This window comes from Notolepis coatsorum (assembly GCF_963971535.1).
Source record: "Notolepis coatsorum genome assembly, chromosome: 12".
Lineage (NCBI taxonomy): Eukaryota > Metazoa > Chordata > Actinopteri > Aulopiformes > Paralepididae > Notolepis > Notolepis coatsorum.
Genome location: NC_140176.1, coordinates 44,682,047 through 44,708,546, shown reverse-complemented (window position 1 = coordinate 44,708,546; position 26,500 = coordinate 44,682,047). Strand labels below are relative to the sequence as shown.

At 44.9% G+C, this 26,500-nt stretch overlaps 1 protein-coding gene across 1 annotated transcript in view; it reads right to left on the bottom strand.

The window, feature by feature from the left end:
• LOC311237849 (uncharacterized protein) overlaps positions 1-26,500 on the bottom strand; it is a 198,975-nt gene that overhangs the window by 104,054 nt on the left and 68,421 nt on the right. The window contains exon 2 of the mRNA XM_084325826.1: positions 17,001-17,287. Coding sequence (XP_084181952.1) covers positions 17,001-17,287 — 287 coding nt within the window. The remainder of the gene's footprint in view (positions 1-17,000; positions 17,288-26,500) is intronic.

The following is a 26,500-nucleotide window of genomic DNA, read 5'->3' as shown; positions in this document are numbered from 1 at the left end:
CTGTATGTCATATGTAGTATGATGTCACACATGCTACACTCCATGTACTGAACAGTAAGCTCCAACAGTATGTAGTAGGGGTGGGGGGGAAATCGATACATAGTAGTATCGCGATACTTTGCGTGGTGATACTGTATCGATACAGGGACGCCAAGTATCGATATTTAATTATTCATAAAATATATATATATATATATTATTTTTTTGTACAAGGAAGTTGCATTGTTCATTTCAATACCTGTAATAGTACAGTAGTCCACACACACACACACACACATGTGCATTCAGTTAATGCACATTCAGTTAGCGCTTAGATATCCTATATCACTCCGCCATTCGCTTCGCTACCAATGCCCCCTACAGGACCCACCACTGCGAGCTATACTCCCTAGTAAACTGGCCCTCCCTGGAGATTAGACGCAACATCCACTGGCTGGCCTTTGTATATAAAACACTTCTAGGCCGTAATCCCCCTTACCTTACTCGCCTAGTCCACCCTCGTCCACTCCAAAATTACCACACCCGGTCAGCCACACATATCCTGGTAAACGCCCCCCATGCCAACTCCTCACAAGGCCGTTCCTCCTTTCAGTACGCAGCAGCTGATAGCTGGAACACACTACAAAAAACCTTAAATATGGAAACGTTTATTTCAATTCGATTGTTTAAGGAAACTTTAACAAACTCCCTAGAGCACTCATGTAGATGTTTCTCCATGTGCTAACACCATGCTGCCACTATTGTTCTGTTGTCCGCCAGTTGTTGTTCAGTTCAGTTGTTGCTCTGTATGTATGTCCTGCCTTTTTAATAATGTTCCTTTGTGTTTTATTTTTATTTATTTGATTTGATCCCCCATCCCCTTTCCCCTAGGGGGCTTTTTACCCCCAAATAGGCCGTTATTGAAAATAAGAACTTGTTCTTAATTAACCTGCCTATTCAAATAAAGGTTTGATGATGATGATGAGTTAAGTTGGAATATGACTGTAATACAAACAGTTCAGTTTGTCAGGTACATGCAACACAGATTACAGTGTTTACATCTGTCTGCTTGAGAAAATACCATGTTCTGCAATAAAAATTATTGAAGTGAGATGAACAGACTGAACTTTATTTTATTAGATAAAACATGTTGACAACGTTTTACTTTGCAGTTTTGAAAAAGGTAATAAATCGCTATATCGCAATACTCAGCATATCGCAATATATTTAGTATCGCAATACTATCGTATCGTGACTCAAGTATCGTGATAGTATCGTATCGTGAGGCCTCTGGTGATTCCCACCCCTAGTTATGTAGTATGATGTGTGTTTAGTATACAATGAATTAGCGAGCAGCATGGGTTCCATAGTTGGACCGCGCCCCCCTGTTTCCTTGCAGTGATTGGTCTCTGACTCAGTGACATCAGTCAGTCAGTACCAGTAGACTCCTATATGCTGGTGTCCTGCATGTCTGACAAGAACAAGTGTCCCACCTGTGACCTCTGATGTGATGTAACATCCTGCTCATCTTCAATCAGATCTGGTAGTTTATCACCAGTAGTAGTCCTAGTATTTACTCCTCCGCAAACACCTGACATCCGGGCTTCTCTGCTCTCTACTTTTCTCCGGTTCCAGGTGTTCCTCGTCTATGTCCTCATCTCTCTTGTAAAAGAAGAGCGTGCGTTTTTTACCTGCTTGGTTGAGAATGTAAAGCTACTCTTTATGTCACCTTTATACCTGGGTCTCTGCCTGCCTTGTCCTGTGTCGATCTGCATTATCTGTATGATAGCATGTACAATAATGATGTATATACCGTGTATATATATATATATATATATATATATTCTTACTGTATAATATTTACCTGTCTGTACTCTGCACTTACCTGCACATAATCCTTTTACATAACTGTAGATACTATATCTATATCTGTACATATCCCTTACCTACTCTTAGTTATGCTGCTGGCCAGTATGACTTACTACTACCTAGTGTCTTTATACCTGTATCACTGTACATATTGGTATTACACAACTCTGTACATACATCTGATTATTACTCAGTCAGTAGTACTCATTTATATATTTATACCCAGTTTAATCACCTGTACAATGTATATTACTATTGCACTTTACTGTTACATTTGCACTAATCAAATATTATTTTTTTAATGTTGTGACATGTGATACTACTATTTTCAGATTTCTAAAAAAATATAAATTGAGAAAGTGCAATGGACACTAGTTTTATTTTGATATCACACCACCCGCTTACCTTGCGGTCCAATATAATAATATCAAATGGATTATCGAACAACATGTGCTTGTGATATATATGGAAGAAAGTCCTTGTGAACAATGTAATCTCTCTCTCTCTCTCTCTCTCTCTCTCTCTCTCTCTCCACATGAAGGAGTTCCAACCGGTGATAAAGCATAGGGGTCAGACCAGGTTTGGATCACCAATGTCCAGATGCTCACAGTTGGTCTTGTCAGTGCTGAGATCTGTGCCCCTCTCTCTCTCTCTCTTTCTCCCTCTCTCTCTCTGTCTCTCTCTCTCTGGCCTGGCTTCTGAAGTGGGGTGCGCACCTTTGGCCCAAGGTGAGGTCCAGATGTCAGGCAGCCTGCGAAGGCTTGCTGGAGGAGGCGGGGGGTAAAAAAACACACACCCCTCTCTTACTCGCTCTTGGTCTAGGGGCCATAAAGCTGGGAATCTCATCACTGTCGTTGCATCATAAACACTGACAGTCAAGACAGTAATGGAAATCCATCAAAAGGAAGGTTTTTCTAGCCTGCGGGGGCCTACAGTACTATAAATCTAGGTTGAAGACAATAGGTGAACTTTTGTAACACAAATGAATACCATTAACAAGGCCAGCCTCGTACCGTGTATCCTCTGTTGCAGTGTCATAGCATGTATATATATATGTAAAATAAGTGTAAATAATCCTCATCTTTGTAGTACAATGGGGCACACTGTCTTGCGCTGTATATCAAAGCTGAATCTTCTAGGCAAAATAAACCAATCCATTTTGTTCAAAGTCAAAGGGAGGAAGATAGTTTCGCAATTTTCGTCAGAAAAATTCTTTCCATATCTCTTCTGATAAGTTGCCATGAGAACCTTAAATTATTTCATACCCAAAACGATGTGCTGTTGCAGTCTCTACCAAAGTCTCTCTATCTCTCTCTCTCTCTCTCTCTCTGGAGAAGTTCTTCTGAGCTGAGGGAAAAAATACCAGGCAACAAAACGTCTGGCACGCCGTTTTGACAAATGGTCTTAATTGTACTCAGAGGAATGTGAGGGCTTAAGGTTAAAGATGTCCACGCCATAGTATTTCACCTCTGTTCACCGCGAGTGAGTCAGCAGCTCTGACAAGACGACAATCAAAAACATTTCAAACCTTCTACAACAACGACCCGTCTATTGAGCCCCGGAGGAAAGGGGAAGGAACAAATAACCTTAGGACGACACAGGACCTCTGTTAAGAAACCTTAAGCCGGGGCAACTTTGTCATCATGCCGTTAAAGAAATCTTGTGCAGAGAGAAAAAAAGAGCTCAGACCTGATGAGCCGGTCTTTAGTTATGCACGTGCATTGTGTGTGTGTGTGTGTGTGTGTGTGTGTGTGTGTGTGTGTGTGTGTGTGTGTGTGACTGTGTGTGTGTGTGTGTGTGTGTGTGTGTGTGTGTGTGTGTGTGTGTGTGTGTGTGTGTGTGTGTGTGTGTGTGAGAGAGACCATGTGTGAACTTCTGTCTGTCTGGCTCGTTATCAGGTGACCTGATCAGAGCCGGTCCGGGCAGGACCTTCTGTCAGGGAGGCTTAACCTCCTAGCCCTCTCCTGTCACCCCTCCGGCCCTCAGGATTAGTTCCAGGCCCGGCGCCACTCTATGGCTCTCTTGTCCCCTCATTTGGGGTACTGAACTGAACCCCTAACCCCCCACCCCACGCAGCCCCCACCCCACGCAGCCCCCACCCCACGCAGCCCCCACCCCACACAGCCCCCACCCCACACAGCCCCCACCTCATGCAGCCCCCCTATCACCAACCTCCGCTGGCTCGCCGGTCAGCACACGCCTGTCATTAACCCCTGGCGTTCGCTTCCAAGGCCCCCATGGCCCTCGTTTGTTTTAGTTGAGGGCAAGCTTTCTCAAAGTGCCACTCCAGGAAGGGGGTGGCAGAGGCTGTTTAAAAGCCCCCCCCACCCCCCCCCCAGTGGCCCCGTCGAGAGAGAGTCTGATTAAGAACAGATGTCCGGCTGCACAGAGCCGCTAAAACACAAGATCTGATTGTGTGACTCCAGAAACAAGGTGCAGTGAGCGGCAATGACAAAGACGTTCTTTATGAAAATCACTTGAGGTGAAAGAGTTTCAGTATGCAGTCTGTGCATGGCATGCATGCATGCCAGCAGCCTCGGCAAGCGGTCTGCGTTTCAGCTCAATGCGCTTGCGACACCCTAGCTTGCCATTGGGGCCTGGAGGTAATACTGAAGTTTCAGGTATTCCATCATGGATCCATGCAATAACGATATATAGACTACATATCATACAAATATATATTTTGTATCTACATTTTTCTCCTCCTTTTTCTGTGATTTTTCCCCCCATCCCAATTTTACCTCTCGTGCCAATTCTCCCTGTCTTGTCCTGATCGTTGCTCGCATATGCCCCCCACTGGCCGGTTGTAGGGAGGATAGAAGCCTTGCATCACATGTCCCCTCCGATACATGTGGAGGCAGCCTGTCACATCTTTTCACCTGCCAGCGCGGACTCTCATTTGGCGAGGAGTAACGTGTAGGAGGCTCACACTGTCCCCGCCATTTTCCTGACTTTGCTGTGCAGGCGCCCCAACCGACCTGTAGGAGTCGCTGTTCACACCGACCAGACTACCACCCTTCGACTTCCCCCCCGCTAACTCTGCCAATTGAGTTAGTATGACGGCCGGCCCAAACCGGAGGCAACGCCGACAGCCGGATTCGAACCCGGTGTCTCTTGCGTTGGTGACGAGCACAATGCCCGCTGCGCCACCCAGCCGCCTCATATCATAAAAATATATAATTATTTCTACTTTAATAAGGAAATTGGATGTTCCTTGCAGCAGTATTTAAAAAAAAGTTTAAGTAAATACAGTATTATGAACTGTATAACTGTATTAAAGAAAAGAAAACATTAAAAAGTGTCATATTCCGCATTGTAATTTGTGCTGGAAAACGAAATACCACCAAACAGGCTACCATTATACTACCAAACTTAAGAAAAATATAGTGATATGATATTTTGGGCACAGCGCCCGGCCCTTGTTAAATCAACTAGGCTACATCTCTCTCCCCAATGTTCTCTTGCTTTCAATGGTCCATCTCCGGTTTCTTGCAGCGAGCGGGTGATTGCTATGTTCCAGTGTTATCTAGCTGACCTTGGCCCTGAGGTGGAGCAGTGTAGCAGAGCCAGGAGCCCATGGAGACAGGTATGTGGGGTGGGGGGCCGGGCAAAATGTTGCAATGCCATAAAATAGACTCAGAGAGAGAGAGAGAGAGAGAGAGAGAGAGAGAGAGAGAGAGAGAGAGAGAGAGAGAGAGAGAGAGAGAGAGAGAGAGAGAGAGAGAGAGAGAGACAGAGAGCGAGAGACAGTGGTGGTGAGATAACTAAATATAATAGTTTGAGTTTCATTTAGTGGTTAAAGCCAAGGACACATATATTTTCTCTATCCCCTGTATAGGGTTGTCAAACAGCGACCCCTGGTCGAAGAAGAGCCCCACTTGGTATTGCACTTTTGCTTACATTTATTGCTTTTGGTCTGTGTGGGTTGGAGTTTTGTAAGTTATTTTATTGTGAATTTCTCCAGACAAGTCGAGTCAAGTGTTCCTTTATTAATCCCCTTGGGGAAATTCCAGTGTCATAGCAGCATGGGGGGGGGGGGGGGGGGTACAGGTAGGATTGATAGTAATAATAATAGAACATAGAACAACAAATAACAAAGTGCAAGTAGTAATGATAATAGTGATAACAATAGTAGTAGTGAACAGTAGTGAGTGGCAGATAGACCTCCCCACTCAACTCCAACCCAAAACAAAAAATGTAAACAAAGTGCAGTACCATGCGTGGGCTCTTTTGCCTAGAGGTCGCTGTTTGACGACATTGCAGATTCTACCTTTAATAAATCCAAAGAATGTTGCAATACCACATCATGAACCTCCATTGTGTCTGTTGATATAGCCTACTAAATAAAAAAATAATACAGAACTAATTGATTACTTAATTTAGCCTAATCGTTGTTTCCCACATAATAATAATGAAGAGACATGTGTTTATTATTTCCCAGCAAATAACTCATTCAGCATGAAGAAAAAAACGTTAGAAGCAACTTAAAGGAACATATTATAGGAAATGCGCTTACCGTCTCTTCTCCAGAGTCAGACAAGAAGATAGATACCAATTTCCTCTCTGCGTTCAGTAGAAAGTTACCCAACTGCAAGCTAGCCTAGCTTAGCACAAATGAATGGAAGTGGATACGTACCAGCTAGCCTAGCTGTTGGCCAGAGTTTTTAGCCTCGGCTACTTGTTCGTATTCGCTTCCATTCATCTGTGCTAAACTAGGCTAGCTTGCAGCTGGATCGTTTTTTTACTGAACGCACAGAGAGGACATTTGTATATCTTCTTGTCTGACTCTGGAGAAGACAGTAAGCACATTTTCCATAATGTTGGCATGTTCCTTTAAAAATGTCTTAGTCTACAAAGACCAGAACCAGTGACAGGGGATGAATGGACTGAGGAGGAGGCAGACTCTCACGATAGCCTACACTGTGATGATTCTCAGCAGAATGCTGATCTACCAACATGTTTACCAGGGCAGGGATGGCCTGAGGACGACACCAGGCTAACACAGGGCATCAGCAGCATCTAAGAATTCCTCCAATACTATTAAGATATCACATCAACAACACCAATGTGTAACATGTCAGAAATCTAAGTATTTTTGGCGCACATCGTACTAAGATCTTTCTAATGGAGAACAAACGGATTAGGCTTTGTTCAATGACCCAAAACGATTGGTCTAATACTGTTGTGTAAAAATCACAGATATCAAAGTTAATATAGTTAGTTAACTAATAAAACTAAACTAAAAACTAAAACTAGGTGTGAAAAAACATTTAGTTAACTGAAATACAAATAAAAATGTACTTTAGAAAACTGAAACCATATTGTGTACTTACAAAACGAACTAAAATGTTAACACAGTAAGTGTGAGGAGGCATCGGTGATACCTATTCGGAATTTCTCAAATCTTTCCCATGATAAATAACCCCAATTACCGGCATGATAAACGTGAAAAACTAACACTAACACTGAAACCACTAAAAGCTCAACTAAAACCAAACTATTTTAAACAATAAAAACTAAACGGAAACCAGCAAAGCCGCTCTGGAAAATTAACTGAAACTAAACTGAATTGAAAGCAAACATTTTAAACAAAAATGTAAAATACAAAACTATAATAACCCTGCTCTGTATCAGCTAACACGATTATTGGCAGTGCAAACGTGGAATCACTGTCTCCAATGACTAATTGTATGACTAATTCTAATTTGATTGCCTATATTCATGTCTTTCTACTATTACCCGGCCTGCCCGTACCTGTCCCTCCCCTCCCCCCTCCCCCATGCTGCTATGACGCCCACATTTCCCCCAAGGGGATCAATAAAGGAATATCTTATCTTATCTCATCTTAAAGTTACAGTGTAATCACACACAGTACGTGCCCCTTCCTCTCATCAGCCTGTGTATCACCGTGGCCAGTGGTGCAGTCGTAATATGGGAACTGGTAACACGCCACGCCACGTGCACGCGCGCGCGCGCGGGTACGTGCATGCGCACATAACTGATTTATACACACACACACGCACGCACACACACACGCACACACACACACACACACACACAAGCGCATATACGCAAGTGCAATCTTTCTATCATACAAGCTCTTCTTGCTCTCTATTTGTGTGAATGTGCACGTGGAAAGCTGGCGCGCAGCACAGACGCTTGATTCAATATCATAAGCAGGTAGACCCCCATCACGAATTCCGAGCCACATTAGTATTCACCTCCACTGCCTGTGTCACACAGAATGAAGGGGGAGATGCATTCAGATAGCCAACACCCAGACACTTAGTCTACCTGCGCTTTTTGTTATGTAAAACGGTGGCCGGGTACTTAGTCACAACGAATGGATACAGCGCGTACTTCTGCCTCAGTGATCTGGTAACACGGCGTGTAACCGGGTGTGACCACGACTGCACCACTGACCGTGGCTACAGTAGTAGTAACCGGTTGGTTAGTTCCAACATGGTGTCTCCAGATCCCTACCCGCTGTGAAGAGGGGCCTGGGGCCCAACCGCTGCCCTACCGCATCACAGCCCACCGCACAAAGACACCGTCGTATTTACACATAAATGGCGGGAGAGGATTGGCGGTTTGTGACCGGTCAAGCGATCCGCTACGCGCTCATCAAAGCCATGCAGTGATGGGCTGAGAGGGGGGCGAGGGGCCGGCGGGCGGTTGGGGGGGGGGGGTCGGGAGGACAGGGGGCTGGGGGGTTATCTCATCTCCCTTGGGTGGGATCCAAGTCTTTGTAGGTCAGTCTGATGAGGAGAATAGGAAATTAAACCACTGGGTTTTGTTATGGGTTTAAGGATCACAGAGAGAGAGAGAGAGAGAGAGAGAGAGAGAGAGAGAGAGAGAGAGAGAGAGAGAGAGAGAGAGAGACTGGGGGGGGGGTAATTGTATAACAGTCAGTCATGTAGATGCAGCTCGTGCATCAGGAGGAGCAGGGTCATCTCCTTTTCAGAGCGGGGAGATATCGTCTTCCCAACCTCCGTTTGACCTTGAAAAAAAGGCCCCTCCTTTGTAACTCAAGCCTGCGAAGATTTCATTTCCTATTCTCTTCTCTTCTCTCACTTTTGAGACGTGCCACTGTGTCGCCGGTGATGTTGTTCGCTTCTCACCTCCGCCGTGTGAGAAACAGAAGCCTGGGCGCTGGCCGCTCCCTCCCCCCCCCCCCCCCCCCCGCTCTCTCCCACGCGTATCAACAGAGATCATCGCGTGCCGTCGCTTCCCCGGCGCTGTGTCACCGTGGCGGTCTTGAGGTGAAGCCGGCGAGTGTGTTTGTTGCCGCTTGCGCCTCGAGGCGGAATAATGACGCCGCTGACTGGGAAGCGAGCGGGTGATGAATGCTTCAATAAACTTGTCAGTTTCATATCGGCAGACTGGGGGGCTCCTCTGATGCTAGGATTACCTGCAGATCCGGTTTGCATGCCCTCATAATCAGCCCAGGTGTCCCCGAGTGGAGGTCAGACCGGGACACTTTGGGACAACAAACCCAACCTGTTGTTGCCCAAATGTCTGATTGATTGATTGATTGATTGATTGAAACATTTATTAACAGATTGCAGAATGGGTACAATACAGTACGGCTCAATACACACAATTGTTAAGGGGATGCAGACCAGAGAAAGACTTTCGTCTTGTTTACATCAGGGTCCCCCATTTTCAATTAATCGTAACATATATGACACACATGACATACAGATAGACAGTACTGTTACATCCAGACATTTATGACGTACAAGATATACAAATATACAGTACTGTTTGTGATACAAAAACATTGTCTAAAAAAGAGAGTATATACATTTGAGGGGGAAGAAACTGTACATTGGCGGAGGTTGGGTAGGTGGGGTGGGGTGGGGGGGGGGGATGCCCCCACTTCATAACACTCAGAGCCCACGCCACTGCCCCCCTCTCCCCCCAAACATCGTATTAGCATACATGCACGTTGACTTTGAATTCCCATGGGAAAACACGAGAGAATATATGTTAATAAGGACTGGGAAGCTGCACCAAATCTAAATCCTCCATGACCCTGGAATGACCCTAGTAGTATTTTGCTTATTAATCATTGCACAACTCTTGACTAAGCACAATGGCACCTTGCTCCACAGCAGCAACAACAGCCCGGTGATAATTACTGTTACATTTATCATGACAGGCTTCACACGTGAAATAACTAATAAATCCTTGTTATGACTAAATGAGCACATGAGGTAGTAATTCAAGTTTACTTGACGGTAAGAACACTTGCAGCCCACACACAGCTTATATTAGACTCTGTTTATACCATTAAGTCAGACATCTGACATGTGATTAATAACTGACTGACCTTCCATTTTCAATGCAAAGGTGAAATGTTTCAATCACAAGTTCAAAACCCTACTCAAATGTTGGTGTTAGGGTTTACTATTATTATTATTATTATTATTATTATTATTATTATTATTATTATTATTATTATTATTATTATTATTATTAATAATAATAATAATAATAATAATAATAATTATTATTATTATTATTATTGACAAATCAAATAACTTTGAACACAGAGACATACGTCTTGCGATGTATACTGTAACAACATCCCATAATATGCCTACTATCTTTAGTAGCCCTGCCAGGTTATCTTTGGAATTCGTATTACTGGCAATTGGACAACGTGTGCTTGATAGTAGACATTGAAACAATCGATATGTGTTTATGATAAAAACCACCATCATGCATAACCATTATTACGTGGTTATTACACTGATACAACTCTAGCGGCAACTTTTTCGGCACCCGCCCCTCGGGAACCTGCGAGCAGCACCTGATAAAGACCACCGTACTGTCTCAAAGACAACGCTAACTTCTGACCACAACTAACTTTTTGCATTACTATAATAAAAACGTCTACAAAATAAGTGCACAGCAGAAATGCATGCATCATGCCCACAACTCGCTTAGTTAGAACAGAAGGCGGGTTTGCAGCAAGTTCGAACAGATCAGAGAATTCACGAGTTCACAGCCCAATACTACAAATAGCGTGCAATTAGCGTGTTTAATACGCCTACCTTTCGGCAAAACCGCACAATGCGTCGATTTGAGACGTTTTCCACCCTCCCTTTATGGATCGTTTTTGCAGTTATTCCTTTGCGCGTTCGCGCTGTTTCACGTTGCTGAGAGAGCCATGCCTCCAGTCCGGACAATCCTCCGCTCCATAGCCTACTTTCCTCAGGGAGGCTGCACTCACTGCACTCCCAACAGGCACCTACATGTAAACCGAGCCTCTCCGGCGTGACATCACGGGTCTCTATGGCAACCTCCCTAACTCCACCCATTCCAGAGCTGAACTTACCTGTCTGACCAGCAATGGTTTAAACAAAACACAAAGTTCAACATAGGACAAAAGTAGAAGCACAAAAGACCAATGACACATATGGTAGGTAGATGAGATGAATGAGTTGAATTGTCTGCTAACACACACACACACGCGCGTGCGCGCGCACACGCACACACACACACACACACACACACACACACACACACACACACACACACACACACACACACACACACACACACACACCTTTTGAATTACATTCAGTCATATGATTCATAGGCCTAGTTATTGCCATAAATAAAAAAATAAAACATGGCTATAAATACAGTGGGATAAACATGCATTTGAGCCCATATATGTGGACTTGATGCAAGCCAGCAGACATAGGCTACGTTCACACTGCAAGCCTTAGTGCTCAATTCAGACCTGTATCTGATTATCTGACATATGAAAGTGGTTGAAATCAGAATTTTAAATATCAGATTCCATGTGATTTGTCCAGTTCACATTGTTGTGGGGAAAAAAACCCAGATCTGAGTCACATATGAGCAAAGAAATCAGATTCGGGCCACTTCCGTCTGCAGTGTGAACGTAGCCATAATCTCACTTGCACAATGTTGTGCACCATTACCCCGACACCCCCCCCCCCCTTCATGCCCCCCCTCCCTGGCTCAACTCCATTGTTTTGGCTATAAAACAGAGTGACCGATCCCTTTTGTCTCCTCGGACCCGCTGCAAAGCATAAATATGGTGGACAGGTGAGTTAAAGGTCCACCACGAGATTCCACTGAGCTCCTCTTTACCCATCCTCCCCCCGGGACTATCGCACACTGCACTACACAGTAGTAAAGTTGTGTGTTAATTGTTGCGTTTCCAATGTGTGGTGTGTTTTGATTTCAAGAACAGTTTATCAACAGATCTGAGAGGTATAGTAGCTAATGTATTCCAAGGTATAACAGTATGACTCCACGGAAAGGTAGATGTTTTACAACACCATCACAACACTATATTATTGTATATATATATTTGATATATTACTCAGTTGTACTCATTTATATATCTTATACCCAGCTTAATCACCTGTACATTGTATATTACTATTGCACTTTACTGCTACATGTGCACTCTGGTTGGATGCCAAACTTATTTCCGTTGTAGTTCAAGTTCTTTAATAGTTGTCATACAGAAGTACAGAATACTTTCATACAAAATGCTTCTTACTGTTACGCTCCAGAGTACTGTACTGTACCTGTGCTGTATAATGACAATACATTTGAATCTAATCTAAACTCTATCTATATATATATATAAACTGATACAAAATCTGTGAAGGAGTATTTAGATGAGAATAGACTATTTTGAATTAAAGCCACACGTTGACAATTTTGTTTCACTCACTCACACACACACACACACACACACACACACACACACACACACACACACACACCTACACACACACACACACACACACACACACACACACACACACACACACACACACACACACACACACACACACAGATGTCACATCACAAAATGTCACACCTATGGAAACAATAAATACTGTACTCTTTATACTGTAAGAATGATAAGTGCAAATACTGTAATATGATCTTTTGGCCATATCGTCCAGGCAGCCCTACATCCACGCCAGCTTCAAGCTACGTATTATGTTCAATTATAGTGATCAGTACAAACACAGTCCAGTGTTCACACCGCATGAGGTCGGCCCAGACTCTGCAGCCTCTGTGGTTCACCATGTTTTTGTTGTCCGCAAACAAACAGCTCATAATCCCACAGCAGTCAGCGGAAGCAGAACGTGACGGCGTGATTTATAGGACGGCCCTCTCTTTTTAACCTACGGCCAAACAGGCGGAAATAGCTTTTACAATTGGACTGTCACTTCAACCTGGAATGGGAAATGTGAGATCACCAGTCACACCCAGGTTGGAGAAAACACTCTTGTGTTTGTTTTAAATCATTGTCTCACTGAAACAGAGCCAATACGATCGCTCCTTACACTGGTTACTGGCTGCTGGCCAGTATGACTTACTATCATAGATATTGGCTTTTTTACCGATACCGATATACCGATATTGTCCAACTCTTAATTTCCGATGCCGATATCAACCGATACCGCCCCCCCCCCCAAAAACGGAATAATTTCAGGTAATTAACATTACATATCTCTTGTCGTGGAATTAACACAACATTATGCATACTTTTGACAATAAATAAAATAAGAATGTGTTCTCACTTGCTTGCCTGGGTAAATAAAGGTTAAATAAATGTAAAAAAATATATATATATATTAATTTTTTGTTGTGAAAACCGATACAGATATTTTCCGATATTAGCTACATTTTAATGCCAATATCGGCCGATAATATCGGTAGGCCGATAATATCGGACATCCCTAGTCCTTATACCTGCATCACTGTACAAATTAACACTACAACTCTGTATATACATCTGATTAGCACTATACTCAATAGTACTCATTTATATATATTTATACCCAGTTTAATCACCCGTACATTGTATATTACTATTGCACTTTACTGTTACATTTGCACTCTGGTTGGATGCCAAACCTCTTTTCGTTCCACTGTGCTGTGCTGTAATGATGACAATATATTTGAATCTAATCTAATCTAATCTAATAGAGCATAATAAGAAAATAAGAAGGAGAAAAATGATAGGTCACTTTTGCATTAATGTCTCATGAAGAACAAAGGTTCTTTTGGTGGGCTTTCAGTCCTTCAGGGAACCCATTGAAATAAACGATAGATTCTCAGAATATAGCGTGATGTGATGCGACACTGACAAAACGTATCTTATAACAAGGTCACTTTGTTGTCGGGAAGAAAATGGGACACGCTCCCAATTTCAGATTCCTTTAATGAAATGTCACAGGAGCAGAAGCCAGAGTTGGAGCTAGACTTTTCAGCGTATAAAGACTTTGTCAAGAGTTCAAAGAGTCATAGAGTGCAGTGCCTCTTGACAAAGGCTCAAACTGTACACCCAAATGTCAAGCCTGGCTCCAGCTGCAGCTTCTGCTGGGGGGCACCCGTATGGATTTAAGATTTATTAGATTAGATTCAAATGTATATCATTATACAGCACAAGTACAGTACAACGAAAAGAAGTTTGGCATCCAACCAGAGTGCAAATGTAACAGTAAAGTGCAATAGTAATAAACAATGTACAGGTGGTTCAACTGGTTATGAAATATATAAATTAGTACTACTGAGTATAGCTATAATCAGATGTATGTACAGAGTTGTAGTATTTATATGTACAGTGATACAGGCATAAAGACACTATGGTAGTACCGTAAGTCATACTGGCCAGCAGCATAACTAGTAAGAATAGGTAAGGGATATGTACAGGATAATGGAGGAAGGGGTCATCCTAATGTTGCCTTCAAGGCAGGATGTGAGTGTTTTGTTCTCAAGGTTTTATTGTTAAAGAGGCACTTCACCAAAAAGAAAAAACAATGCAGATTTATTCTGAACATAATAGATATAGATATAGTATCTACAGATATGAAAAAAGGATTATATACAGGTATGTAGAGACAGATGTGGTTATATATATATATAGTATACGATAAGGATAAATATATATATACGGTATATACAGCATTATTGTACATGCTATCATACAGAGTTATATGGGTTATATGCAGGTGTATAAGTAGGTATATAGAAGAATTATATGCAGGTATAAGGATTATAAAACAGGTGAAGGTTCTTCGTAGACATTCCTGTATACAAACAATCAAGTGATGGTGTGAGTGTAGACACTGTAGAGGGTTACAACACTCCCTGTAACCAGTAAAGGACACAGCCATATACAGTATATTAAAGGAGAAATTGACTGAAATGTATTTGTTTGTTCCACAAAAGGCCTTTGTTAGTGTTATTCTGTTGTTCACTTGTATTAAATGACACACTCACAGGAATAAAAGGTCACAAAATAGCCAATTCTAACATGTGCCAAATATCAGCTGTAAACATTACAGTCGGATATCGATTGTGCTTTTCAAAGCCCATATCGGTCGATACCGACTGTCTACCAATATGTCAGTGCATCCCTAGTTTATGCGCCTATGATTCTTTTTCTTTTCTTTTGTTTCATTCGGCTCAGGAGCCCCTTCTTATTGACAGGCCACATATCCTCTGACTGACCTGGTTTCTAAGTTGTGGTTGTGAAGTGTCATGAGGCTGTGATTATCCTAGAGGTCACAATAGGTCATTTTATACAGTGAGGTCAAGTAAAAAGAAAATTATGAAAATGTAAATGTCTACTATGGAGACTAACACCATCACACATGAATATAATTGAGTCTCAGCTCCCCAGTCATACCTGATTTATGCAATTCCAAGACTGTTTATGTTGACTGATTCCTTAATTAAACAATATTATATATTGATTTATTGATTTGAATACATCCCATTTTCCTCCCAGCAGCCAAAAAGGACATAATTTAAATATAACAAGACAGTCCTAATAGAATATGCAAAACTGCCCCAATCCTTGCATCATTATTGCAAGCGCTTGTCAGTCAAGTAAATTATCTGAGAATCACAGAAGAGCTCACGGCAAATTGTGTGCTGTGTGTGTGTGTGTGTGTGTGTGTGTGTGTGTGTGTGTGTGTGTGTGTGTGTGTGTGTGTGTGTGTGTGTGTGTGTGTGTGTGTGTGTGTGTGTGTGTGTGAGAGATTGTCTGGGTGCAGCACGCTAACTGTGTGCACAAGTTCTATGGGGGAGATCCTAGCTCTTCGCTTCGCTGAGAGATCACAGAGAACGCTCACCGGTGGGCCAACAGGTTTGTGTACTTGCCGCACGACCCCCCCCCCCCCCCCCCCCAGCCTGTATCAAAAAGATTTTGGGTTTTCAAACGTCATGACATTGAGACGCCTCCTCTACACAGGCTCTTAGACAGCCAGTTACAAAACCCTCCAAGCTGCAACCGGGTCGCTTTAAGAAGAGCAACAACATTGCTCTTAGAGGAAGCTTCTTTGTACGGTTAAGGTGGCAAGAGGGTAGGAGCACCACAGCCAAACAGATCATTTCTAGTTTCAAACAGAGATTCAGGCATCCAGTTTTTCCCTCTTGCGACTCTTTACGTGTTCAAAACTAAATAGAATAGAATATAAATACTTTTTTTTTATACACTTTTTTCTCCCATTTTCTATATTTTCTCCCATCCCAATTTCGTATCATCCAATTCAACCCTCCCCTGTCACGAACGCTGTTTCTTGCCTCCCACAAGCCGGCTGCAATGTGGACTAAGTCATACATAGCACAAGTCCCCTCCGGTACTTGAGGTAACAGCAGTCGCATCTTTTCACCTGCGCAGCTCGATCTCTCAGTGGCGAGGAGTAACGCGTGGGAGGCTCACGCTGCCCCCGACACTTCCTGATTCTACTGCGCAGGCGCACCAACCGACCTGTAGGAGTCGCTGTCCACAACGCCCGATCCCCACCCATCAGTTTCCCACCCCCTAATACGGCCAATGTGTATTAGTACGGACGACCAGCTAAACTGAAAGCAAATGTGGAGCGCTGGGCTCGAACAGGCAAGCCCAGCGTCTCCAGATTTCGTGGCGAGCGCCTTGCTCACTACGCCACGTAGCCGCCCTAGAATATAAATACTTTATTCATCCCGAGGGAAATTTGGCAAAAAAGATACATCATACTTTAGTTAGACTTTTCAGAGGTTAGTTCTCCCCCTCAGAAACGCATGAGACGAGCCTCCCAAACGACGCGTGACCTGTAACAGCCTGTGCGGGGTTGCTCCCGGCTACTGACCTGGTCCCGGAGCCTCTCCTGGTGGCCCATGATGGCGGAGGCGTGGTGCGGGTACTTCTGCTTCAGGTGCTCCAGGAAGGCCTCCCGCTTCTTGTCCATGTCCGACGGCTGCATGGCCAGGATCTCCCGGGAGCTGCGCGCTCCCCCTAACGTGTGCCTGCGGGGGACGGTGCGGTTGGCTTTGGCGTCTCCTCTTGACGCCGCCGTCCCATTGGGGGAGGCCTGCCTGCGGCTCAGGTGCTCGGCGTCCTCGGGGGAGGTCACCTTCAGGTTGCTCTTGGTTTGCTCTGCAGGGGGGACAGATGGGACAGAGAAATGAGGGATCAATAAACATGGACTATTAGTACACGGCTGTTTTACCATCAACACAGGAACATGACTGTGTGTGTAATAATAATAATAATAATAATAACTGGACTTTTTGAAGAAGTCTTTAATCATCATGCAGTGACACACATGCGATGGGCGGCACACACAGGAACACACACATGCAATTTTCTTCCTTTAGGTCGCCAATGAAATTGAGTCTCTGCGCTTGACCCATCCCGTCGTCCTTCCCCCCAAGGGCAGCCGGGAGCAGATAGGGTCTGCGGCGAGGGGCCGCACCCCGGGGACCAATCCAAGTGCTCCTGTCCGTCTTCGTCAGGGAACGCAACAACGTTAGCGATCTGTTGTGCATGTTTTTCCATTGGGTTTATCTTATCGGGGGGGAAACCCTTGCGAGCACGGGGAGAACATGCAGACTCCACACAGAAAGGCCTGGGAGATACCCCATCTGAGTACCTGGCAACGCGGAAACCCTGGTCCCCAAGCGGGAATCGAACCCTGGACCTTCTAGCTGTGAGGCGACAGTGTTAACCACTACACCACCATGCCGTGTGTGTGTGTGTGTGTGTGTGTGTGTGTGTGTGTGTGTGTGTGTGTGTGTGTGTGTGTGTGTGTGTGTGTGTGTGTGTGTGTGTGTGTGTGTGTGTGTGTGTGTGTGTGTGTGTGTGTGTGTGTGTGTGTGTGTGTGTGTGTGTGTGTGTGTGTGTGTGTGTGTGTGTATGTGTGTGTGTGTGCGTGTGTGTGTGTGTGTGTGCATGTGTGCGTGCATGTGTGTGTGCACACATGTACATTTACATTTAGTCATTTAGCTGATGCTTTTATCCAAAGTGACTTAGAAGATCTGGCGAAAGATTGGCCAGGTTTCGGCTGTCCTAACTGTGGTGTGAAATTTACAAGGACATGTGTGCAAGGACATGTGTGTGTGTGTGTGTGTGTGTGTGTGTGTGTGTGTGTGTGTGTGTGTGTGTGTTAACGTGTGTGCGTGCGCAGTCTCCGATCATTATTAAGGTAGGTTATGCAAATGGCTTTCAGAGCATATACTGTAGATAGAACACAGTGTGAAACAGCAAACCAGGCAACCAAGTGGGAGATATTGTGGTTGTGAGCTACCGCCTAATTAGCGCGATTCCCTTTCAACCTCCCTCTCTCCAAAGCGGAGACTGTGGAGGAGAAAACCGACTCCATAATCAACAGAATACTGATATTTTCCTACAGACACGACGCCGAAATAAACACGGCATGATGCACAGTAGGACCACTTCATTACATATTCATGGCATGCCGTTGCATATTTCACCCATTACATCCACAATTTAATGTGACAGACACAATATTAGTGATGAAAACGCTAAAGTGAAGCAGCTGTTCAATCTCCACTTTTAAAATAGCCCGGGCTACTAATCAATATCTGTCTTGGAGAAGGAAGCTATTATCCGGAGCATCTGTTCTTTATAAACCCACAGAGTTCAAAGTATCCCGGGGAGAAGTAAAATTGCCAATAACTACAGTGGCTCAATTTAGACATGTCGGATATGAAGATTTCTTCTTTTTAATACATTATATCAGGATGCTTTAAAAACCTGCTTGTCTACGGCTCCACGCCAAAAACACATTTAGGTTTTAAGTAGGACAGGCGAAAAAACACTAACCCCAAAACAAAACAAGTTTGTGTGAAAGATGAAGACTGACTTTTAGGTTACAACGGTGGCAAATTAAATGCAAACACCCTGGCACGCCAAACCTATTTGTACTCTATTGTCGTGTCGTAAATCAATCAGAGCTTGGGGAATACACCCATAATATTACCAATCCCTCTGAACACTGCCAGCTACTGTTTGTGACCAGAGGGCTGCATCGGTGCAGTGAGCTGTGGTGTTCCACAAGGAAGCATACTAGGACCGCTACTGTTCCTAATTTATGCAAATGACATGTCGTCAGCTTGTGACTGCAACTTGTTCCTGTTTGCGGACGACTCAGCCCTGCTGGTCTCTGACAAGAACAAGTTACAGGTTGAAAAAACCCTCAGCTCGGAACTAGGCAGAATCTGCATATGGCTCGCTGATAACAAACTATCATTACACATGGGCAAAACAGAGTCCATTCTCTTCGGTTCAAATAACAAACTCAGCAAGACCGACGGCTTCTCAGTTACAGTGGGTGACAATATTGTCACAAGGAAAGATGAAATTACCTACCTGGGTTCCATCCTAGAGGCTAATCTCTCCTGTGACAAAATGGCATCCAATGTAATAAAAAAAGTCAACCAACGAACTCGATTCTTGTACCGGATCTCCTCTCTGGTAAACAAGAATACCCTGAAGACTCTGGCAGGAGCACTCATTCAGGGGTACTACGACTATGCTTGCACCTCATGGTACCAAAGCACCTCAAAGGCGCTAAAAACAAAATTACAAACATCTCAAAACAAACTGGTCAGACTACTGCTTGACCTTACTCCTAGAACCCACCTCACCCCTGCCCACTTTGACAACCTAGGATGGCTTAGAGTAGACGACAGTACAGCAACTTGCAATGGGCCTGGTCTACAAGATACACTACACGACCAAGGTACCCATGTACATGTCAAAATACTTCCCAAAGGTCAGTGAATACCACGATCACAACACCAGAGGGAGCTCCACAAATCATGTTAAACCCAGATTCGGCTCAAATAAGGGACTAAACACGTTTCGCAATTATGCCACATCAATGTGGAACGCCCTACCCAAAGCTGTAAAGGAATGTGGATCACTACCCACTTTCAAAACCTCTCTCAAGGGACACCTACGGGAGACTGCAATTGTGACATGTCATTTGCATAACATTTTGGAACAGTAGCGGTGTGGGACTGTGTGTGTGACTGTAAGATAAGTTAGAGAAGATCAGTTAAAGGAACATGCCAACTTTTTGGGAAATTATCTTATTTGCCATCTACCCTGGAGTTAGACAAGTAGATTACATACCCTTTTCTTCTCTGTGCATGCATTAGGCTTAGGGAACAGCCGCACCGTTAGCCTAGCTTCACTGGAAGTAGGTGTGAATAAAATCCCTCTGAAATGGGGACGCTGTGTCATTTATGTTTAATGAAGACCTTTTTTTATTTGTATGTAAGCTCTTTGACTGCCAGAGTGGAGTGGACTCAACCTTGATGATTCACTCAGACTAGGGTAATGGGGACTCGACTCGACTCAGACTCTTCTTTGGTGACTCGGACTTGGACTCAGACTCAAACACTGGGGAATCGGACTCGAGATTTAGTGACTCGACTACAACACTGCTAAGCACACAATCCGCTGTGGAAATGAATTGTTCTGTGGAATCGGAATTTCCCTTTGGATGTCTCTGCCCAGAGCTGATATTACACAGTGAATACACAGTGAGTACATACACAGTGAGTACATACACAATGAATAAATACACAATGAATACACAGTGAATACACAATGAATACACAATGAATACACAATGAATAAATACACAGTGAATACACAATGAATACACGGTGAAAGTCTTTCGACGTAGCAAGCCGCTGGGATTAAAAGACAGTATAACTGAACTAGCGAGTGGGGGAGGAACTCTCCATTTCAGCGCACAAACGTTTTCAGTTCAAAGTGTAAATCTGTCTGGATCCGTTGAAGCAGTGCAAAGGGGCATCATGTGTCTGTGAACATACCAGGCAACACAAGCAATGGGTAATTAAAGATGTGGCTCTCACTAGCACCCCGCCACACACACACATACACACCCTCACCCCCCACCCCCTCGCGCTCAAGTTCACTGCCACAGCATGTCTCATGTACACTTCCAGGCCTATTTTTAACTCCCAAAACAGTCTCCCCACTAACTGACTGCGTTTATCCAGCGTAGAGCAGCGCAGAACAACCGCAAGGAGCCTGAACTTCAACCCATTCATGTCCCAAAAGGTCTACGTTTACCTTCCTGGAGAGCGCGGTCTCTACCTCCTTCATCTCCGGCTCCTTCTTCCATCGGTACCTTTTGAGAGGTCGACGCGCGAGACGGGCGAGGAAGCGGCGAGAGGTCAGGAGAAGTGGGCAACAGCTCCCACTAACTGCTGCCTTTCAAATTCCTGACCAGGCTCACGTGGAAGGGGGGCGGGCGGGGGGCGGGGGGGGGGGCAGGTTGAGATAGACCCTGCCCCACGGCCCCCGGGGTGGACTACTGCTGGGGGTGAGTAGGGGGGTGGATTCGCCCCCGAGGTGGACTTCTTCTGGGGATTTGGAAAGTCAACTGCATTCCACCATGCACAACAACAAGGCCCTCGCGCCCTCAGGCTAACGGCCATGCTGCTGTGTCTGTCTGCGTGTGTGTGCGAGTCTGTACGTGTGCTGGTCTGTCTGTGTGTGTATGCGAATGTGTTTGTTTGTGTATCTGTCTGTCTGACTTTATAGGTGTGTGTGTGTGTGTGTGTGTGTGTGTGTGTGTGTGTGTGTGTGTGTGTGTGTGTGTGTGTGTGTGTGTGTGTGTGTGTGCTCTAATTTACTGTCACTCCTCTTAAAACTGAGGTCCCAGACCAACAGGTGTCAGAGTCAATCAGGTCCCACATGCACACACACACACACACATGGTCTTCATCAGGACGTGTGTGTGTGTGTGTGTGTGTGTGTGTGTGCTCTAATTTACTGTCTGTCCTCTTAAAACTGAGGTCCCAGACACACACACACACACACACACACACACACACACACACACACACACACACACACACACACACACACACACACACACACACACACACACACACACACACACACACACACACACACACACACACACAACACACACACACACACACACACACACACCAGTCTGGTCTTCATCAGGGCGGTGTGTGTGTGTGTGTGTGTGTGTGTGTGTGTGTGTGTGTGTGTGTGTGTGTGTGTGTGTGTCTCAGATCGGACCCCATGGAGAGGCCCAGTCTGAAGTGTCATAACCTACTTATGAGTTGTATTCTAAACCTAATCAGCATATGGCAGCCAGCTGGTCTCCACAGCAGAACAGCAGCTCACGGGACGGCCTGTGTGTCGTATGATATGGAAGGAAAATATTACATTCTGGCTTCGCTCTTATGCCTGTCCAGAGGTCAGAGGTCACCCGACCTGACTGATGACTTCATATTTTCTACAAACAAATGTGTTATCGCTCTATGTGGCCTATGTGTGTGTGTGTGTATGTGTGTGTGTGTGCACGCGGGGGGGGGGGGGGAGGGGGGGGGGATACACACGCGAGTCAGCCCACTCTTCCACAGCTGCCGACGTAAAGTGAGCCGATCGAAAAACATGCAAAGCGCTGCGGTTCGCAGCGATTGACATATCTTCACAGGAAGAACGTGCAGAGATCAATGCGGCAGCTTGCAGGCCATGTAATGGGAGTGAGTGCGATGAACAAACACAATGGAGCAGCTGAGAGGCAATGCCTACCATATGGAGACAAGTCTGCTTCCACTCTACCCACACACACACACACACACACACACACACACACACACACCCACACACACACGCACACGCACACACACACGCACATGCACACGCACTCACACACGCACATGCACACACACACACACGCACACACACACGCACATGCACACGCACTCACACACGCACACGCACACGCACACGCACACACACTCAGACTACAACAGGCAGACAGTTGGCAGCAGAGCCAACAGACCAGAATCCTGTCATTCAGTTAGACGAGGCTGTAGCTCGCTGCTGTACCGATATCGACGCAAGAGCAGTGTGTTCATCTCAATTGAATGGTTCTCTGTCTGTAGAACTTGATATGAACAGAGGAAGCAACCGCCTTCCTGCCGTCTTGAACAGTCTCAGTTAAAAAACACAGCAGAACAAAAACAACGCTGATTCATTTAGCACACTATCAGTATCTCAGGCACCTCTAAAAACTCTAGAACGCATTTTGTTTGTTTGAAGTTTGATGAGAGGAAACGAGTTTCAACATGGCCGCCGGCTATGTCATCAGGGACGTTGAATCCTTGTGTTGTGTGTTAATTACAGCTCAATGAAATTATGAGCTACCAGTTCCCTATAACATAAGGTATTGCTATTTTCTCCATCCAAATAATTTCCTGGTGCTGTAATCATGAACACGACACAAGGACTCAATGTCCCCGATGTAAAACAAATCAGTATTGTTTTTGCAAGTGCCCCTTTATGTGTTTTTTTGTTGTTTTTTTCCCATAATGTTTCTGTGGAAATAATAACTCACAGAGCGTCACCACGGTAAAGAGCATTGTCTAGCAGGTACATTCCCATCGTCCCAACCTTCCGGCTCTCGTGCGCCGTCTACTAGGGCTGTCCCCGACTAAGGATTTGGATAGTCGACTTTGATTGGTCGAAATTAGCCGATAGTCGACTATTAGTCGACTGAAGATTTCTTTTTGAAAAAAAAGAAAATTTTGAAAAAAGAAAAAGTATAATTTTTTTTTCATTTGGGCTGTGGGGGTGCTTAATGTCTGAAGGAGTCGACGGAAGGCTTCTTGTCCTCTGCGAAAGCATGCAATTGGTCCACTGATGGATACATCTTGATATTTGTCTGACTCTAGTCTAGTGTGTTCATTAGATGGGTGAAATCCTCTTTCAGTGCCTCTGTGCCTATTTTCTTAGGCAGTTAGCCTCTGGTATGCACGCCATTAGCGTTCTAGGCCTCTTTTAAATTTTAATTACAAATATTATAATATATATATATTTTTGTTGCATTAGACTAAGAGGTTGGCAGTTGACTACGGCTCCTTTCGATCGATTAGTCGACTATTCGACTAATAGGGGTCAGCCCTACCGTCTACACATGGAAACAGTAGTGCTCGTTTCAATGACGCCAACACCATTACTAGAACGATACAGCCGGCCGTCTTACGTCATTCGGTTAATACCGCAACCTAAATGATCACGTTGGGTTCGGGAGGTGAGACCGTTCTACGTGTTTAGGTTCTGCGGTCCTGTTCGGAGCGCCAGCACCCACCAGGGCTTTGTCTCCATGGCGACGCGTCCACCTCACCACCATCACCCCAGCCAATGACTCAACCATTGTCTAACTCCTCATTAAAGAAACACTTTCAACCCAGTGATTACTCTGGTCCAAACCACCTGGCTCTCTCTCTCTATATCCCTTTTTTCTCTATATCTCTCTTTCTCCCTCTCCATCTCTTTCTCTCTCTCTCTCCTTCTCTATCCCCCCTTTTTTTCTTTCTCTTTCCCCCTCTCTATCTATTTCTCTCTCACTCTCTTTCTCTCTCTCCTTATCCCCTGTCTCTCTCCTTTCTTTCTCTCTCTCTTGACCCCCTTCTCTCTCTCTTTCTCTCACTTTCTCTCTTTTTCTCACTCTCCCTCTGTCTCTCTCTCTTTTACAGTCGACATTCCAGGCCCCCCCCGAAAATGACCTTCCACTTTCAGGGGTGTGTCGACACGACCGGGAGCTGAAAAGTGAAAGGCATCTCACTTCCACGTCTAACAATAATCCACCGTCTATCCATCTCCCTGCCGGCGGCGGCTAACGTAAACGCCAAGCCCGCTCACGGTTAAATACGGACAAACGCAGAGTGCTTTGCCCCGCGAACACCGAGGTCCTGTAAAGAGCCAAGGCCTCCCGTTGTCTCCAGTTACTTTCTGCTTGTCATTTATTTATGGAGGAATGTATCCTAGCGAGCGGCTCCCACTCTCTCTCTCCCTACTATTACTTTCCACTCGCTGTGCAGCGAGACACAAAGCCCTGTTGTGTGTTATAAAAGCACAGTCCGGCATAGCGATACCATGAGGCCATGAATACAGTTACCCAGACTCTGCTCCACTGCCGAATGTCTTAACTGTATTTTCCTTATGTAAATGTTGGGGGGGAGGGGTGTTGGAGTCGGCTTATCAGATGTTCCGCTGAACTTGCTGTGAGAATTTTCTTTATGTTTGTTGTGAATGTGATTAGAATGAATGGACCCTCTTAATACCCTCTCGTCCGCACGCGCATACCAGCGTAATTGACCTATCTCAAGCCCTGCCTGTCCTTCCTCGACCCTCCAATCGCGACCCGTCGCTTCCCTCAGACAAGCAAGAGTTTCGGCAACGGGATGGATCTTCCCACTCGCTCGTCTGCACGCTACGCCCGTTTGTTTGTCTAATCTGTCTTCCGCGCGTCAGACCACCTGATTCCGCGCCCCTTCGCTGAATCCCATTAACCGCCTCCCACGCTCTGCGTCTGAAACGCCACCCTGTCGAGCGGGCTGGTGCTAAAGATAGGAGCCTGCGGAGCTCAAAGAGGCAGATTTCTTTATTAATACATTTTTTACATGGTCGCTGATTGATTGCTCATCTTTCATCGTGTGATTGGTTGTTGTACAATTCCTGATTCCTGATTCATGATTCAAAGGGGCACAAAGTAAACAGCCTGTGTGCGCTGGGGGGGGGATGCGTTTACCTAACATACTGTTATGAGCAGAATTAGGTCGGTAAGTGATTCATAATGTTGCTATCGTTATATTTCCAGTCCACCGACCAGCTATAATTTAGGAACTTTTAATTTATGCGACGGTAGCAAATAATCTCTTCCCCCGTGTGGGACGTGATGGATTCAAAGGCCCCCGATTCTCGATGGTTTCTCCACCGCTGGAAGCCCCTTTCGTGACTGCGATGCAAGCCCTGCTTGAATACGCAGTCACTGGTTCCCACGTTACTAGCCATGTTAATGTGCACCTCAAGCACTGCTTAAAAGCGAGCGGTGGGTCCAAAATATATCACATAGACATTTCCGTTGCATTAGGGTTTCACACACACACACGCGGCGGGGTTTGAAAGCTCGGCGTTGCTAATAAACCTTTTTTTAAATAATCTTTATAAACTGGTCAACACTGCTAAAAAAACTGCTGTATTGCCGTATTTGGCTACCTGGTGCGCCTGCGCTGTGATCACAGCGCATGCGCATCATGCACCCAACGCCGGAAATAATGCAGTGTTGACCAGTTTATAAAAATTATTTTAAATGTTTATTAGCAACGCCGAGCTTTCAAACCCCGCCGCATGTGTGTGTGAAACCCTAATGCAACGGTGAGTACCTTTGAAATGTCTATGTGATATATTTTGGACCCACCGCTCGCTTTTAAGCAGTGCTTGAGGTGCACATTAACATGGCTAGTAACGTGGGAACCAGTG